Raw genomic sequence first — 20,560 nt, forward strand, 5'->3', positions numbered from 1 at the left:
ATAAAATTTTTTACAGCTGCTACAGTCCTATTAGTCATAGCATGATGTTATCTAGCCTATAACCTTCCTCAATGAATAGACTATTCAGTACAAAAAGAATTTTTCAACTCGAACCAGTAGTCCCCGAGATTAGCGCGTTCAAACAAACTCTACAGTAGGATGGACCAAAATTTCGAAGGTGAAAATTTTTTGAGTCTTACCCTCCCATTTGGTTCCAATAATTAGAAAATAAGTGGCACAATTTTTTTTTTACATTTGAATAATATTTAGAGGTAGCTCAAAGCCGATGAAGGGTGACGTCAAGAGCGTTACGCGATCATTCGCTATCACATATATGAAGATTTCAAATCTCATGTCACTTTTTCGTGCAATTGCCCCATTCGAAAACTACACTACTGGTCATTAAAATTGCTACACCAAGAAGGAGTTGTCAGAATGAAACACAATTTTACACACGTGATGGCAACATTGACACTAGAAAACGATTACAAAATGAAAGCAAAATGATCATTTATTACTGGAAAAATCCCACATAAATGGAGGTTTAAGTACCCCGTTTCGCCATCTCTAGCGTGAATGTAAGAGTCGAGCATTGAGGCACAGCAGTTTCGTACGATGTCCTACGTCCTCTCGTACAACAGTTGCTGTTAACGCGCCACTAATTCGATCAAACTTACAAGCTGTCCAATTTACCGTGTCAAGTGATCCCAGATATGCTCGATTTGTGACAAATCAGTGCATTGCGCAGATCAAAGGAAGTCCCTTGACACACATGCTGCCATGCTGTTTGTGACCGCGCATTGTCGGGTTAAAAAATGGCTCCTGGGAGCCCCGTGGTGACATGCGTATGAGTTTGATCGAATGAGTGGCACGTTTACAGCAACTGTGGTACGAAATGACGTAGGATATCGTAGGAGACTGCAGGGCCTCAATGCTCGATTGCATCGCTTCGTACATCGTACATTCATGCCAGAGGTGGCTTAGCAGGGAACTTCAACTTCCATTCATTTGAGATTTTTCCAACATTAAATGATCAATTTGCTTTCATTTTGTAATCACTTTCTAATGTCAATTTTGCTATCACGTGTGCAAAATTTAGCTTCATTCTGGCAATTTCTTCTTGGTGTAGCAATTTTAATGGCCAGTAGTGTAGATGTTGGATCCAGGGGCGTGCCCAGAAATTTTAGGGCCCGTCACAGATGACTTTTACGGGAACCCTCCATATTGTTTGCTTACTCTAACGTCCCTATATACATATACTTCACCCCTCATTTTAAAAATCTCGGGCCCAAGCTAACAGGCGTCTCTTCTCCCCCCTCCTTTCGTGCACGCCCCTGTTTGGATTTGTGCGTCAGAGCTACAGTTAAGCATCAAGATACATTTACCATAATTAGAAACTTTACGCCTGAAAAATGTGTACTATACTCAGTTAATTTCTGAAAAAAATGAAAACGGAAAGAAAAAAATGATTTTAACCGTTTAATTTGTTTCAATACTACTATTTGACCGCAGATTGTATGTAATTTGACAATCTGCCAAGTAAAGACGATTCCATCTGAATGAATCTAGCTGGGGGAGACGGGAAAATAACGATGGGGTTTTGATGCACGCGTTTTATTCTTGCCACGAGTGCCTTACTCATTTATTGCATTCTCTAAAATAAAATAAGGGAAAACAAAAATAGTTACCATAGAAACAACAAAAAGAAAAGAAAATATTTTCATTTCGTTCAGGAACGTAAAAGCAAAATGGTAAGCTCAAAACTTTGTTGTGAATTAATAAATCAATTAATTTTTTCCTTGAGAATATAGATCTAATGTACTTTAGATTGAAAAAATGTTGCTGAGAGCAAATTTTCATTTTTACAAAACGAAGGCTAAATAGTGGAGAGGCAAAAGTGCTCATCTGTAACAAACCAACTAACACCCATATAAACTAATAGATACGTCCATTTCCGCCTATAAACCGGATAGTAGCCTTTCCATGTAATCGATGGTCAGACTGTCTCATTTTTTTTGCATTGAGTGGGTAAAAAAAGCTCTAAATCTAATAAAACTAATTAAATAATAGTAAAACACTACCAATACCAAAACAATCACTAAATAATTATTTAGAATGGGGTTGTTTCCTTACCGCGTCTCCAGCTTATGATAATTCAGAAGCGAATTAAATATTGCGCTCTGCGCTAATGGCATCAGTGAATGGCATTTCATCACTTGTGATGTCATGTGCAGAAGCATAAAAAATGAAATTGAATCTGCGTACCGATTAAAATAATTGTTGAAAAATACTAAACTTTGTCAAATGATTTTTAAAATAGTCAAATCCAATGTTTTTAAGCATGCTCTTTAAGAAAAAAAATACTTTTAAAATTTCGGAAACGACCCCATTGCGCTGAAACAAGGAAAACCACAAAATAATAATAAAAAAATAACAATTATAATGATGATACATAAAATAAAAATGCTGGAAACAAAACCAAAAGAGGTTAAATCTATTTACATCTAAACTATTTTTTAAAAATAACTATTGCACCAAAATGTAGTCTATTATATGAATTTAGTTATGGTATAGTCATGATCGCTGTTCAAAATTCTAAACGATTAATGGGGTGGTTTCCTTCAGTCAAAAGTAATACTTTTAGTCATTGAAATGGATAGAATGAGAAAAAAAAATTACATGGACCCAAAAAATTCTTTCATTTTCACAACATTTTTTTTTAAATTCATTTTTTAAAACGTCCGATTTTTCAAACAAGGCGTGGTCTTTATAACGTCACAAATGATGCATTTTGGCGCATCTTTTTACCACGGTTCCACGTTATGATAATCAAGCAACGAATTAAAATTGCACTCTACGCTTGCCAATAACACGTGAGTAAAGATGCGAATTAAATATTTAGTTCTGTGAATGGCAATATTGAATGGCATTTCATCATTTGTGATATCACACGACAGAAGTGTAAACAATGAAAGCGCATGTTCTTTCAGAAAAAAATACTTCTAAAATTTTGGAAACGACCCCATTATATAAATATCAGCAAAATAAGCGCAGCCAGAATTTTCCTTCGAAGGAGGAGGGGGATCGTGCAGTCCTTTCCCATAAATGTATGTTACCACACAGGGTTCGTGATTTTTTTTAATTTAAATCGATTTTTTTAAAATTTAAATCAGATTTTTTTTTACAAATCTTCTAAAATTTGTAGATATTAATTACTTTACATTTATAAGCATAATATTTTTCATATTCATACAATAGATGAATCCATTCAGCTTACTTTTAAAATTAAGATATATTCTCTAACTATTCAATACATTTTTAAAAAAATTATAAATGCATTATAATGCTTAGATAAGATGTGATTTCGTGTTATGCTTTGCTTAAAGATAAGGTTTCCATCATCATGTACGTTTTTAGTGTTAAATAATATGTTAAATAATTACTTTTCTTAACTATATTAGTCATGGTGTATAAGAAAAACTGCAAATTTTTATTTTGTTCTGTACTGTAATTTTGAAGTAAAAGTAAAATTGCAAATTGCAAGAAAGAAAATCTGTTACACACACCTATGTAGTTTTGCCCGTTGAAGTTGAGATAGTGTCATGCAGATCAGTTAAATTTAGAGCAATACGTTCAAAAAATGAAAAATTTATAAAACAAAAATCAACTGGTTTTAAATAATGATTTTCTTTAAAAAATCACTTAATTCAAATCAATTGAGTAAAATCGATGATTTTTTTCAAAAAATCACTTGATTTAAATCAAGCTGATTTAATTCAACGAACCCTGATGGTTACCAGTATACTAGGATCGGCAATATGTTTTTAATCCAAGGGCTCTAAGGGTTTAACCCTCCCCCCCTTCTTGCCACTGCTGCTGCTCTCCTGCATCTCAACGTGAATAAAATTAAATGCGTACAAAAAAAAAAAAAAAAAGAAAAATTGAATATTACACCAAAAATATACCAAAGAAAAATTACTTAGGGTAATGTAATGTCCAACGTCCAACATGGTCAGTTCTCAGTTTCTTTAATAATCTATCTAAATAAACAAACGATTTATAGCTGAATTTAATTTTAAAATAAGTATAATATTGCATAATTAAATCAAAAATTGATTCTTTCATTTAGTTTCTAAATAAACATCATGAAAAAAGGTCAATAATATTAACACAGAGCATACTTCCAATTATAAGGGCTAATTATTTGGAATGGCAACAAGGAAAGGTTTGATAGACACATAATTCGAAACCGTTTATTTTACCATAGAATAAGTTAAATATGATTTTTCGTGTAATAATAAGAGATAAATTTAAACATGATAAATTAATGATCACAGTTAAAATAAAATAAAATATATCTGTAAAAAATAACTAGCTTATTAAAATTATTGGCAGTAATTGCAAACATAGGTTGCTGGTGCAACAAAAAAGCGGAAGGGGGGGGGGAGGGGCAAAAAATGATTTCAAAGGGTAAGAGGGTGGCGTCCCTAATCCTTCTTCTTTTTTTTTTTTTTGTTTGCACTGGCTGATTTTTTTTTTTTTTTTTTTGTAAACCTTTGCCATATTATTGAATTTAGCAGAACTCGCTAAATAATCTCAAAAAATGAGGAATATGGTCTCGAATTCGGTACAGTTGGCCACCGTAGTCCCCCAATTCAAAGTTCCATTCTTATGAAACAAAATGAAAGTCCTTTTTTGGAATTTTTTAGTTCATTTTCATGAGCAAAATCAATCCACCACCCTGTGAAATTTTTTTAAACTGATCATTCATTTTGAACTCTGAAAAGTGAGAGGGCAAGGCCAATATTTAGGATGTGCGGGGGCAGATGCATCCCCCCAGGGCCGTAGAGAGCCAATGCGGGGCCTTTGTCAGTTATGTCGTCGGGCCTCTCCTAACCCCCCACCCCCCGCAAAAAAAAAGAAAAAAAGAAGGGAAAAGAAAAGAAAAGTGGGTAGAAAAGGAAAAAACTGGGGAAAAGAAGAAAAAAAAGGGGGCAAGGTAAAGGGGGAGAAGAAAAAGGGGAAAAGAAAAGGGGGATGAACAAAAAAAGGGGGGGGGGGGGGTTAGGAGAAAAAAAAAATCAAATATGCTTACTAGAAAACAGTTAACTCTTTTTTAAGTGCCACAACAGTTTATACCAAAAAAATACATTTTACTTAATCTTTATGTTTTTCTCTTATTCAGAGTCCCTCCTCTCTTTTTTTCGTTCTTCCTTTCTTTTTCCAAATCTAACAATAATATTCTGATAGTCTTCTCGATTTATTATAATGATTTAGTTATTATTCAAGTAAGAAGAGATAATCTACAAGTCGGATGATCCGTTCACGGATAAGCAGGAGTTAGCTGCATAAAATTACAAAGTTAACCCTAAAAACAGCGTGTTATGCATATTACATGAATGTATCGAATTGTTATATTCGCTCAACAACCAAAATAAAATACCAAAACAGAGAATATCATATTAACGACAAACAGAAAAATGAGTTGTAAAACAAAGGAAATGTACTTACAGCAAAAGAATACAGCGAATTAAGAGACAATGCAACAAAAACAGGGGGATTTCTGGCGGATTCTCTCTTAGCGCAGAGAGCAACTCTTCATGAACGCATATATTCCAAAATCCAAAAGATCTGAAACCACGCCCAGACATTTTTACACTGTATAATAGATGGCGCCACTAAATTAACTTAGTCTTTGCCTAATGCATATTGACCGTTCCCAAGCGGTAATTCTGTAATCCACGCTATGGCTTAGTTTCTTCCATGCTCGATAGATGGCGCCACTACTTTTTCATGATTTTTTTTGCTTTCTTTTTAAAAATGTCTTGTGTCTTTTGAAGTTTTAACCATGGATAGCTTATCATCCGGCTTTACTTATTCAAATATTAATATTACAAACGATCAAAACGAAAATTTAACTTACATAGTAAAAGAAATCACTGATAAAAATGCAGCAAATGTAAGTTTTAAAATTTTTTTTCTTAATTTAATTGCGGATAATCCCGAAAAAAAAAAAAAAAAGATGTTATTAAAGGGACAGAACAGCCGATTTAAATTATTGGAATTTAAAAAAAAAAATGTGAAAATTCATGTGCCTAAAGGTTTAACGTTGTAATTAATAATTTAATCAACGGTCTAATTGATTCAACTATATCAATTAGATAACATTATATGCAGTATTCGGGGGGGGGGGGGGAGTACATGTATATAGTGTGAAATGAAAGTCAGAACAGCTCTTTTACAAAAGTACTCCAATAGGCTTTCTAGTTTTTTATTTATTTATTTATTTTTTTGAAAAACACAAAGACACACATATATATATATATATATATATATATATATATGCCAATGATTTTTTTTTTGGTGGTGGGGGGGGGTGTGATCGCTTCCTTTTGGGGGGGGGACACATTCACCCTTAGCTTTATTTACCCATGTTTTGCAGCATTTTTTAAAATTAATTTTCTGTTTAGTTTGTTCTTTAAGTTTTGTTGTTTTTTCCACCAGTACTTACATGTTCTTTACTTAATTGCTATGTTGGGCCTTTTTTGGTTAAAGATTTTTTAGGTTGTATTTGTGTTTTAATAAAAATTGAATTAACTTCTCTTTTGATTGGCTTATACAGATTTAACTTAAATATGCTTGTTAATTTTATACACAGAACTGGTTACAGCAACACAGTGAAGATACAAAAAGTACTTGGCGTGTTGCAACAACATATCCGAAATCAGGGAGATTTAATAAATACAAAATCAGCTATCGCTGTGTGCATGACAGACCGAATAGTTTCTGGGGATGGTCCTTCAAAGCATACAGGATGCACTGCTAAATTGACAATCACAATACAAAGGCAAGTTACTTTCAATTAAATGTATATATAACAGGGTTTGAAATAGGGTTCAATTTCTAGAAGGGGAATGTCCCCCGTTACTTCAGATTCAGGGGGGATTTTTTGAATTTCGGGGAGAATTTTTATAAGTTCTGAAAATTTGTTTACAATTTTTTTTTTTTACAATTCATTTTTATTTCATTTTTCTATTTATTCATTTTTAAATTATAATTTTTTTGGTGTAATATCAGTCCCACATTTTCAAATAATTATTCCTTAATTTTGCAATTTTACTTTATTGTTTCATTTTCAATAAAATATTTTACAACTAAGTAACATCACATACACTCAATTATTTTTTTTAAATAGAACATTTTCTGGTTCTAATTATCCGAATGGGGTTCGGTCCCGATTGTTTAGAAAAATATTTCTACTGAACAAAGACTTTTTTTCTGGCGATCAAAAAGTTAAAGTAAAAAATTGCCTATAATTTTCCAAACCGGACTGTCGTTTCCAGCAGTTTTCGGATCGCATTTCGACCGGCGGATCGGAATTAGTTGATATTGGCGGATCAGAATCGGATGATGTAACCAGTTCTGTGTATAAAATTAACAAGCATATTTAAGTTAAATCTGTATAAGCCATTCAAAAGAGAAATTAATTCAATTTTTATTGAAACACAAATACAATCTAAAAAATCTTTAACCAAAAAAGGCCCAAAATAGCAATTAAGTAAAGAACATGTAAGTACTGGTGGAAAAAACAACAAAACTTAAAGAACAAACTAAACAGAAAATTAATTTAAAAAAATGCTACAAAACATGGGTAAATAAAACTAAGGGTGAATGTGTCCCCCCCCCCCAAAAGGAAGCGATCACCCCCCCTCCACCAAAAAAAAATCATTGGCATATATATATATATATATATATATATATATATATATATATATATATATATATATATATATATATATATATATATATATATATATATATATATATATATATATATATATATATGTGTGTGTGTGTGTGTGTCTTTGTGTTTTTCAAAAAAAAAAAAAATAAATAAATAAATAAATAAATAAATAAATAAAAAACTAGAAAGCCTATTGGAGTACTTTTGTAAAAGAGCTGTTCTGACTTACATACTGCATATAATGTTATCTAATTGATATAGTTGTATCAATTAGACCGTTGATTAAATTATTAATTACAACGTTAAACCTTTAGGCACATGAATTTTCACATTTTTTTTTTAAATTCCAATAATTTAAATCGGCTGTTCTGTCCCTTTAATAACATCTTTTTTTTTTTTTTTTTTTTTCGGGATTATCCGCAAGTAATTAAGAAAAAAAATTTTAAAACTTACATTTGCAGCATCAGTGATTTCTTTTACTCTGTAAGTTAAATTTTCGTTTTGATCGTTTGTAATATTAATTTTTGAATAAGTAAAGCCGGATGATAAGCTATCCATGGATAAAACTTCAAAAGACACAAGACATTTTTGAAAAGAAAGCAAAAAAAAATCATGAAAAAGTAGTGGCGCTATCTATCGAGCATGGAAGAAACCAAGCCATAGCGTGGCTTACAGAATTACCGCTTGGGAACGATCAATATGCATCACGAACCAATGCTTCATCGTACGCTTCGGTTGGTCACCGCTTACTTGCGCAGACGAATAACACGCAGGTGAAAAATACTTATGATTGGTCGAAAATGTTACGTGGTTCCATCAACCAATGAACCAGCTTAAGTTGCAGTTAACCGGGGATATATGCGTTAACCGGCAGGTAGGGACTCTAGGTAGATCAACCGGTGAGGCTCATAAATGAACGTCATCGGAAGCAGCCAGTTAGCCGGTAGGTCTCAAAAACGCTGCGGTTAGTACCGGTTGAACGGTTGAGCGTAATTCCTTCGGCTATTTCGGCAACACTTTTTCTTATTGCATAGTTGCCTTTCTTTTGCAATCATGGCGGACGGCGAAGCAGATTGGGGTAAGTCAAAACGTGGTAATTTATTAATTTAAAATTTTAACTGTAGTTTTTAAAGCGACTACCTATATAAATCTAATTTTTAAACAATGCAGAGAACGAAGATTTTGAGCCCGCAGTTTTTAAAAAGCCTATTCTTCACACTGACAGATGGGAAGGAGAGGACGAAGACGATGATGTAAAAGTAAGAGTTAATTTGTATAATTTTATTCATAATTATAATCATCATTCATTTAACTACTAAGCTTTAAAACAAATTTCTTTGAACCTATCAATACGCATTTGATTTGTTTCAAGTAATCAAACGAATGCGCATAAAATGAATTAACGTGTTATTCGACCTACTTTTTATAATTTTTTAAGAAAACATTCAGAAATGTCAATTTTTGTGTTTTTTACCTAAGAATTTTTTCTAGAACTCTTTCAAAGATATCGGCATTGTCAAAAGCATCCCTTTAATTCTTTGTTTATGTTTATTGCAATAAAAGTAAATGGTGAACATTTAATGAAACAATATGTTTCAGTAAACAGATCTTAAACAATACAACAGCAATGTTGTTTCAGCAATATTTTTTACTCTTATTCAATCAATCATTAATTTTCGGAAGTTTAAAGTGGTGTTTTATCGACAAGAGTTTGCTCGGTGTCACTTAGCCTGAATAGATTTTTTTTTTCAAAATTAAGGTTTCCCTTTATTGTGTTTCTGGATCTGCAAGACTTGCAAGAGAGCGGTAAGTACCCTAGAAGGAATAAATTAGGAAAAATTGAGTTTTAATTGAAATAAACCTGGCACTACAATATCCCCTACATCCCTGTGTTTTAGTGATACAAAAAATCTCTTTGTATATAAAATGTTTTACCTCATTGATTTTTATAACTTTAGTGATTATGATGTTCTATATCAGTAGGATGTGAACTCAAAGCTTGTCAAAAATTTTGACAACTCTGAAACCCTATTGGCATGTCTTATAGAAAAATTTTCATAGATTTTTGACATTTCAACCCTTGTAAAATCATTTAATTAAAAAAAAAAACAAAAAAAAATTAATTTGAATTTTGACATCTTGAATTCGAATTATGTTTTTCGCAATCACGAGTGTGTGTATGCATGTAGGCATGAGTGAACGGTAGTTGTGTGTGTGTGTGTGAGAGGGGGGTATCTGTGGGTGTGTGTATGTGTCAGTATGCATGAGTGTGTGTATGTGTAGCTGTCTGTATGTATGCATGTGTGTATGTGTGTGTGTGTGTAGGATATAGATGCAACCTCGAGACAGCTTTCACTATAGGAGCAGCATTGTGAGGAGCCAGTCGACGGTGATGCTGCAGAGGGTGCTGGCGGGAAAATAAAGTCGTAGGAAAATAAGGTTGTTTGTAGTTTCGATTCCATGGGAGATATTCTAGCACGGGGATTCATTACTGTAGCCATGGTGAATATCTTTCCGAGGAGGAAATATCTAAATTTATGACTGATCCATCAATGGATCTTTTGGGCTACAGTGAAACTAAATTATTGGAGTTTTTCATACAGTAGTTACTTTCCATAATCATTTGCTGAAAAAAAAGGCAAAGAACTTAGACGGAGTTGTGTAGTTTGCTCAAAGCACAATAAAAGAAGTAACGGAACAAATCTGATATACCCCCCTCTTGGCGACTTTTTCCTGTTGGCGCCAAAAAAGCGTCGCCAAGAAAACTATGTATGACGTCATATGTCATACATCGTTCTTAGCGATGCTTTTTTAGCGCTAACAGGAAAAATTCAAATTATGTCGATAATTATTTAATGAAATTAATGCATTAATTTTTTTCCGTTGTTTCTCCGGGATACGAGCCCTCGGTCTCATAGTACTTTCGTAATGAGACCTCGGCTCGCCGGCCCTGCCTCGGTCTCATTACGAAAGTACTATGAGACCTCGGGCTCGCCAGGACCTCGCTGCCGCTCGGTCCGTTATCCCTCCGACTTTTAATATACATCACAGTCGGATATAAGTCACAGATCTCCTCCGTTCAGTATACAATAAAGTCACAGATTTTATGTGAAATTAACACCATTTTTGTGCTACAAAAATGCCAACCAGACCAAAATACAAACTACCAGAAACACACTAAAAACACAATAATTCAAAATATGTTCACTTACCTTTTTTACTTTTCTTTTACTTCCTCACGTGAGGCAGTGCACATATGTTCCGCTCTTAGGGAAATTATCCCATTTTTTATTATCATTACTTTACAAAAATATTTAAATTATGTTTGTTTTGACAAAAAAAATTCCAAAAAAAACAACCTTATTTTACTTGTATTTTGTACTCCACCCAATTAATTTCGCGAATTATTTCCAAAAACTTTACAAACATATCCTCATTTTTGTATTCACAATTTTTTTTGTATAAATAATAAGCTAAATAAAATTTAAAATCCCCTAATCTATTATATGTTGGTAGAGTACTTTTAACGTGTCTCCATGTGGATTCAATTGTGTTAGTGTGACATTTAGTTTCTGGATCTACAAAATTAAGTTTATGGTTGACTATTAAATGCTCATACCCCTCCTCCCCCAATGTATCATATGCCCTCCAACAATCGGAGTGCACCGTCGTGCCTGGTAGTATCCACTGCTTAATTGCCAAAAATAGAGTTTCCCTACCCCTATCCCCAACAGCAACCAAAAAAGTTTTCCCCGAACCCCGTTCAACCCCCCCAAAAACCCATTGTCCCTCAACTGCATGTCCCCGATTATATTTTCTTTTCCCAAATTTAGATTCATCAACTTCAATAACTTTCCCAACCCCCCCCTATTTGTTCGGATTTTAATTCAATGTAATTTAATATTTCTTCATTAATATAATTTCGCCAATCGGCTAAAGTTTGTGATGAAAAAAAATATTGACTTTCAATATCAGCAGTTTTGGTCCCAATTAAAATCTCATATGTTATCAAAAAAATCTCCTCTATTTTCAACTTGCTAGAACTAAACCATGACCCACTCCTGATCGTTGCTTCTTTTCCACAAACAACACCCCCAATAACCTTTCTACAAAAAAAAATTAACCCATCTGAACAGTTTTTAGTTTTTTTAATTTTCATAACAGAATTACATCTAGAACATAACATTTCATTCTTAAGTAAACCAATTTCCCTTAAAAATTCTAAAAAAACCTCTTTATTTTCAATTAGTTTAAATATAAAAAATCTATTTAGGACTCCGGTACGTCCAAACGTTGGACGACCTGACGAAAAAGAAAAAGAAGATTCATTCAAAAATTTCAATTGATACATTTGGACAACATCACAAACCGAACTCATAATTGAAATAGAAAATTCAACTAAATTAACATTAAAAAACAACAAGAAAAAGAATACTCTAAAATAAAGTTTGAATTGAAACTTTATTTTAGAGTATTCAACTTAAAATCTCCCTAAGAGCGGAACATATGAGCACCTACCTCCTACCACACAGACACATGCAAAAAGACAGACTTCGAGAAACTACTTTCCAGCGTTCAAGTTGCAAAACCAGGGTTGCCAAGTTATCGCCTTATTGGCGATTTTCGTATCGAGCGAAAAATTAAAATCTCGCCAAGAGGGGGGCATATCAGAGGAGAGCCGAAGTAACACTACCTATGAGTGTGAAATGCGCATTGCTCTGTGCGTTAAAATACAATATTCTTCAAGTATTTCCTAATATTAAGAACAAATATTTTCCCTCTTTTGTACAACGCCAAAAACAGTCAAATGAAAGTAATAAACAATCGTGATTGCTCAAAAAAAAAAAAAAAAGCCTGAACTAAATATTCTGTCTTTGAAAAATATCATTTAAGAACATATTTTATGTATTACTTTATTTGATGTTAATGTATTTTGAAGTAATTCATTATTATTTTTATTGATTCCCTTTGACAGTTCATATACCTCACCTATCTATAAGGATACATTGGGTGAAAAAAATCCCCCTTCCAGTGAAACTTTGGTTACTCAACATGGTAACAACAAGACTTCCCCAATAAGTCGACATTTATTTTCTTTCGGTTGAACTAGTGCTAATTTCAATCAGCTAAAACCTCTCCAACTTGACACACATTTGCAGGAACCCCTATAAGTCAACATCCAAAATTGCTATTCCAGTCAAATTTTTGCTACCAACATTTTTTTATGTTTGTTGTTTCTCAGACTTGTATGCTGCGGTTTCTTTGTCAGTCAATCCATTTCTGGAAAGCTCTTTTAGAGAATTCAATCTTTTATCCAAGGGGGTCGGCCACCACACTCAAGTGTTGTTAGCGGAATTCTTAAAGGCTAGGAAAGGATAGGATAAATATGAATCCTCTAGAGAAAGAAGGCACCATCTTTTTCAAACAAGTGCCAGCAGGAACTTTTATCCTTAACAGACATGACTGACACAAAACTTTCCTCTTTTCAAAAATTATGAAATTATTCCTCATGAGGTACTCAAGTGATATTAGTTATTTTCATATATTCAAGGGACTTCCTTTAAAATCTTAGTTTATTATGATGCTTTGAGTCTGGAGAGTCTTGTAATTGATAAATGGGACTAACTCGTTCAGAGCGGCGCCCACAAAAGATTACGCTCCCTCAGGACCACAGCTTGTAACGCGTGAACTCTGCATAAAGACCGGGGCAATTTCTCCCGCTCAGCCTAATACACAATTTCGGAAAGTACTCATTACATAATCATGGATAAAATGTACACTTAATGTAAAAATGAAACCATTTTTTAATATGTGGTAAAATATATCATAATTTTAATAATAACAAAAAAAAATTGATGAAAATAATTGATATTTAGCAATAAAAATACAAAATATAGTGTTTTTTACTATAACTAAAAGTAACAAAATTAAACAATATATTTTGTACAAAAGAGGGAAAATAATTGCTCTTAATATTAGGAAATACTTGAAGAATATTGTATTTTAAAGCACGGAGCAATGCGCATTTTACACTCATAGGTAGTGTTACTTCTTTTATTGTGCTTCGAGCAAACTACACAACTCCGTCTAAGTTCCTTGCCTTCTTTTTCAGCAAATGATTATGGAAAGTAACTACTGTATGAAAAACTCCAATAATTTAGTTTCATTGTAGCCCAAAAGATCCATTGATGGATCAGTCATAAATTTAGATATTTCCTCCTCGGAAAGATATTCACCATGGCTACAGTAATGAATCTAAAAGTAAAACCCCGTGCTAGAATATCTCCCATGGAATCGAAACTACAAACAACTGCTTCAAAATAAATATGGGTTTCCCTTTTTTTATCACCATGTCCAACAAATCAGACACTTGACAGACCCTATGCTGACATCCGAGAGAGAAATACTAATGTTCGAGACCAAATCATTTGGATGGAACATGGATAAGTAACGCCATCTGATAGTAAACATTTCGTTCTGAAACCAAGCCGCACACGAGTGTAGTTCGGATTGTTGAGTAGCGTATGCTGTAACGCAGATAAGCATGATTCGGATACGACGAGCAGTCACCGCTGACACAAACTTGCAGCGTTCGACCCGTACGGGATAAATAGTATCATTCATGAACATTAGTCAAGGTAAATTTGCCGAACAAAAATTTTTGGTATAATTTAAGACTAATGGTACTCTGTGTGTTTAAATCAATTACAGTCAACTCTTGTTAACTCAAAGTCCCAAGGGATCGGCAAAATCTTTAAGTTATGGGACGTTCCCACTGTCTTCTAAGATTGTGAGACCCAATCAAAACATAGTGGTAAAAGAATATTAGTTATAATGCTTTGAGTTATTGCAAGGTGGCCGACTGCCTTTGGTACTTTTCTTAGCAGAAACCAAACATTTCACTAACAAAATTGTAACAATGTGCCTTCCTAAAGTTAACAGTATTGCCCGTGAAAACCCAAAGCTTGTGATTGAAAGTAGTTTTTCTAATATTAATGATCATTTATTTAAGAGTACAAAACCCAGTGGCTTAATTGTAGTAGTGCTTTGCACTTCCACGCTACAAACCCAGGTTCAATTCTCAAATAGAGCATTGTTGACTCAGCCTTTCATCCCTTCAGTGGGTCGATAAAATGAGTACCAAGCGTGCTTAGGAACTGAAGCCTGAGGGTTCCTCTATCAGCTGACCACTTGACTGGAACATCTGCTTTAAATTCTCCATCCCTTAGTCCTGGAAACTGAAATAGGCACTGTTGCGCCACCGAATTTAATTTTTTACTTAATAGCATTACATATTCATTCACAAGAGTAAATATTGATATTCATTAGCATAAATATGTTCTTAGAATTTTACCTATGCTAATTTTGTGTACTGTTTTGTTTTCTGATGGTTTCATCCAGTTCTTTTCATTTCTTCTACTTTTTCCCCCAATTCTTCCAGTTTTTTTATAGTTTTTTCCATTGTTTTGGAAGAACCCTGGTTAAAATGTTTGTATTTTGTTTTGAAATCTATATGTACAAAGATGGAAATCTTTCTATGGAATTTTAAAGCAAGTTATGTTACTTTATTTCAGATTTGTTTTTATTCTTTTCCATTGGTGATTATTTTAATTGCTAAATTAAACTTAATAAAAATTTTAGGAACAATACTATACCCTTTTGGAATGGAAATATAGAAACTTGATTCCCATTTTCTTATTAATTATTTGTTCTATGGCTATTTCTCTATTATTAAACATTAAGTGCAGATATATATATGCCTGATGTAGCTTTTTTCAGACCCACTGGACGTTCTCAGTAATATTATAGTAATTATTCGTAGTAATTTGGTGTAGTGATAGTTTAAGGGAAAAAAATCTAATATATATATATATATATATATATATATTTTTTTTTTTATTGTCAGGATAATTGGGATGATGAAGAAGAAGAAAAAGAAGAAAAACCCGAACAAAATAGTAAGTTAGCTAAAAAGTTATCACCTAATATATTTGTTTTGCCTTTTACGAGATGATTTAAATTAGATATATTTTTTATTTATTATATTTCTTTTATTTATTTTTAAACTTTTGATTGTACATCAAAAGTTCAATAGTATATAATCAATATCATAAAGTTCATATTGAAATTCATACTAAATAAGCTGGCTTTAAATCACCAGCTAGTGATATTTGCAACTATTGCAGCAGATTAGATTTGTAATTGAAACTATCAGGCTGTATATTATTTTGTAAAATTTCTTTTGGGGGTTTTACTAAATAAATGTGTCCGGACAAAAGAGAACATATCCCAACCTAGTTCATGCAAAAAAATACATATCATCTTAGTTCAAGCAAAAAAGAACACATCCAACGTTTTCAGTTACATTATTAGCATATTTCTATCAAAACTTTGTCAAATATTAATATTATTTAGAAACTGAGCTTGATTAACTTTTTGTTGATGTAAAGGTCAACATTAAATAAAGAATATTTTTTTGTGCTTTTTAAAAAAGGATCTTAAAATGGACCTGTTTGCTTTTGCATGGCATCTCCTCATTTATGCACTTGGTCCAATGGGTTTCTGGCTTTTATTTACAGTAGGGTGGTGCAAAAAAGGCCTTTTTTAGCCTACTTTCTCAGTAAAGTCAGACGAAAAAAGCATGAAAGAATGCTAAATGCATCTTCAAAATATTGCAAAAAACAAAAAAAAAAAGTCAAAAATTAAATATAGAAAAATTGGAAAGAAGGGTATTAAGATGGAGAAAAATGCCTTCTGCCTCCCCCCCCCCCAATAACTTTTGAGTGAACATAAGGCCGATTCGAACAATTTTTTTTGTTCGTAAGATCTTGGCAAGGACACCTCAATTTCCATATTTCATTTTTTGATTTGAACAATTTTTCGTTCAATTTTGAACAGTTAAAAAAAACTTAACATTTGCGCCTAGGGGGGAATTCAAGGCCAAAATGAATCTTGAACTTAGAGGGGAAATGGTTTCAAACAAACTTTGTAGGAAAAAGCTTTTGATGAAGAACTCATGCATCAAAAATATCTTTTTGATCTGAACAATTTTCTGTTCAATTTTGAACAGTTCAAATCCCTTAACATTAGCACCTACAGGGAAACTGAAAGTCAATATAGATTTCGAACTTTAAGGCGGATTTACTTCAAATTTTGTTGGAAATAGCCCTTGACGCCCTACTGTCGGCTCCGAGAATTTTGGGATTCTTGACTCGGACTCCTGTGCCTGAAAATTAGTCGAACACCGACTTCGACTCTGACTTTGTAGCATTGGCAAAAATTTATACACAGAGGAAAAATGACTCACTGCGATTCTTAGAATTCAATTCCGACTCTTGTATAAAAAAATAAGTATAACTCCGTAAACATTGGCAGAGTTTCGGACTTTAAGGGAAAATGACTCATTCCAACTCCGAGTCTTTGAATTAAAAACTTTTGCTTCTTGAATCTGACTCATTTGTCCCAAAATCAAATTGACTCCGATGCCATGGTTTTTACAGTGATATAATCATTTTTAGTGTGATTAGTTTGTATTTTCACTCTCAAGTTTTAGTTTATGTATGCAGTTTTTGGCGTCAATGTTCCGAGTACTTTAAATTGTCATTTTATTCTTTTTATTTATTTTTGAAAGTGCATTTATTTCATTTTCATAGGAAACAGGGGGAAAACAAACTTTTTTTTTTGATATATGATTTTATTTTAACAAACTTTTAATTTTAATTCTTTTGAAAGCAGTTAAACATTTTTTTTAACGAGAAAAAATGTATTTGTTTGTTTATTTATTTTTTTATTCATCTAATTCTTTAGATGAGCAAGGCATACTTTATTTCTATAAATCAGCTTAAAGAATTAAAAAATTATGTTTGAAATAATTTGCGATTTTAGCTAATTTTGAGAATATTGATCAAATACTAGAAAGTCGATATTAGTATATGGGAAAATAGGCTTGTTTAGTTTCAGATGGAACTTCTAGTTTAAAAACTTCTAATTTTTACTAGTCTTACCCTCCTATTAGGTTCCATTTATGGGTCATTCCGTGTCAAATCAACACACTTTTAATTAAAATTTTACCTCACCCCCTCAGATTTTGATAAAATTTGGCACACATATAGTGGACACTAAGAATAACAAAAATACAAAATTTCAAATTTTTATCTTGAATAGTTTTTTGTGTACGGCCTTGTAAAGTTTTCAAAAAATCGTGAAAAAACTACAAACAAGCAATTTTCAAATTGCTCTAAAAGCTGTCAAAATTGAGTCAGAGAGGTGGGATTGGTGTTATTTTGTAGCTTTTTTAATGCTCTTTTAAGAGATATGCAACATGTCCTATGTAGTAGTAAAAAAAGTTTTTTTTGGTGCAAATCAAATTTTTGATTTTGATTTTTTTCAAAAAGTACCACTTTTAAAATTTTCAAAAAAATTCTATAAATAGACCGTGCTTTCATAAACTGCCATGCAAAGTTTTATGATGGGATGGTAATGGGAACTATGTCAAAAAAAATTACTACTGACTCCTATTTTTCATAAATATCAGATTTTGACATAATTATTTTATTGTAGCAAAATATTTTGTAGTAAATGCTTTCATGACAAATATGAATGCATTGTACTTTAAATTCTTCTTATAAAAATATTTGTAAAAATTAAGGCAAATAAAACACCAAAATTTAAATAAAATTATATCAATTTATGCTGTATGAAAAGTTGATAAATTTACAATAATATTGTTGTGGCTAAATAGTTTGATAAGCAAGTATTATTTAAAAAAAACTTTTCCCTTCCATTCACTTGATCCAGTATCTGCAGATCTAGCAAGTTGGTACCTTTCTGTGCAAGTTAAAACAAACACTAGTCTGCCACATGGCCCCCCATGTGGCAGTCTGGTATTTCTTCTAACTTGCTCAAGCCAGACTCTCCACAAGCATTCATTCAGTGACTAGAGACCTTGCTAACAAGTAGTGTTTTAAATTTTATTACTGTCTTAAGTTATCCATTCCATAATGTAAAATAGTTGTGATACCTCACATAAAAGAATTATTACTTTGAACTTCAGTATTTCTCATGTGTTAGCGAATTTAATCTATGATTAAAACTTGTAGTTAAAAGGCAAGTTTTAAGAATTTTTTAGAAAATATGGAAACTAGTGAAAAATGCAGTACTGTGGTAAGAGTTCAGTGTTGAGTCCAATTGAGTCCATTGAAGAAAACAAATCATCGTGTTCGAGATATAAAAAAAAACTGAGAAATGTCACATCTTGGATGACAGGTTCATTTCCACAAATACTTGATGGCTCCATGATTTGTGATCAGTGTAGAAAAGACCTAACTAAGTTAAAAAATACAGTGCCCATTAGTGAAAAAAATTCTGAAAATGAAGATTCTCCTGAGTTGGAAGTGAGTGTTCCAGATGAAGATCCAGACTTTGCAACAAGTTCAGTGATTGTTCAGACACTAAATACTTCACTTCAAGAATTAGGTGTGTCCCCGATTGATAAGAAGAAAATAACTTCCAAGCAGTATGCTTCGACTAAAGTAAAAAAAATCTCATCTATGAAGCGTAAACTCTTTGTTGCTGCTGAAAATTCTTCATCAGATAATGATACTGAAATTGACCAATCGGTTCTTCAAAATCTAAAAACCAACTTTTTGAATTGTACAAATAGATAAAAAAAAATTATGATTCTCACATGTTTACCCGAGAAATGGAGTGTTAGGAAGATAATGCGTGAGTTTAATGCTCCAAACTACTTAGTTCGACAGTCAAAACAAATTTTGAAAGAAAAAGGGTTTATGGAAGGTCCTAATCCAAAGCCAGGGAAGTGTTTATCAGCAGAAACAGTCGAAACTGTGCATTCTTTTTACGAAAACGATGAAATTAGCCGGGCGATGCCAGGAATGAAAGATTGTGTAACAGTTACTCTGCCAGATGGAGGCAAGAAAAAAATGTCAAAAAGACTTATTTTGTGTAATGTAAAAGAAGCTTATAATCATTGGTATTTTATTTGCCTTAATTTTTACTAATATTTTTATAAGAAGAATTTAAAGTACAATACATTCATATCTGTCATGAAAGCATTTACTACAATATATTTTACTACAATAAAATAATTATTATTTGGTCAAAATCTGGTATTTAAGAAAAATAGGGGTCAGTAATATTTTTTTTTGGCATAGATCCCATTACCATCCCATCATAAAACTTTGCATGGCAGTTTATGAAAGTACTGTCTATTTATAGAATTTTTTTGAAAATTTTAAAAGTGGTACTTTTTGAAAATAATCAAAATCAAAAATTTGATTTGCACCAAAAAAACTTTTTTTACTACTACATAGGACATGTTGCATACCTCTTAAAAGAGCATTAAAAAAGCTACAAAATAACACCGGTCCCACCTCTCTAACTCAATTTTGACAGCTTTTAGAGCAATTTGAAAATTGCTTGTTTGTAGTTTTTTCATGATTTTTTGAAAACTTTACAAGGCCGTACACAAAAAACTATTCAAGATAAAAATTTGAAATTTTGTATTTTTGTTATTCTTAGTGCCCACTATATGTGTGCCAAATTTTATCAAAATCTGAGGGGGTGAGGTAAAATGGGTGTGTTGAGTTGACATGGAATGACCCTTATGTAAAAAATGATTGATTGTGAAGTTTCAGCTCATAATTTTAATGCTCTATGTCCTCAAAGTTCAGTAGTATATGATTTTATGCAGTAAATGACAAAGGAAAGAAAAAGACTGAGAAAGCAATACAACTTTATTCCATTTAAATCTTTAGCATTTTGTAAGTCAAAAATTATAGTACAATAATTACATTT

At 32.4% G+C, this 20,560-nt stretch overlaps 1 protein-coding gene across 1 annotated transcript in view; it reads left to right on the forward strand.

Annotated features, from left to right (window-relative positions):
* The first annotated feature begins 8,768 nt into the window (after positions 1–8,768).
* LOC129229367 (eukaryotic translation initiation factor 3 subunit J-like) overlaps positions 8,769–20,560 on the forward strand; it is a 43,684-nt gene continuing 31,892 nt past the window's right edge. The window contains exons 1-3 of the mRNA XM_054863659.1: positions 8,769–8,822; positions 8,915–9,003; positions 15,651–15,702. Coding sequence (XP_054719634.1) covers positions 8,798–8,822; positions 8,915–9,003; positions 15,651–15,702 — 166 coding nt within the window. The 5' untranslated portion in view covers positions 8,769–8,797. The remainder of the gene's footprint in view (positions 8,823–8,914; positions 9,004–15,650; positions 15,703–20,560) is intronic.

Source organism: Uloborus diversus, chromosome 9, assembly GCF_026930045.1.
Source record: "Uloborus diversus isolate 005 chromosome 9, Udiv.v.3.1, whole genome shotgun sequence".
Classification (NCBI taxonomy): Eukaryota; Metazoa; Arthropoda; class Arachnida; order Araneae; family Uloboridae; genus Uloborus; species Uloborus diversus.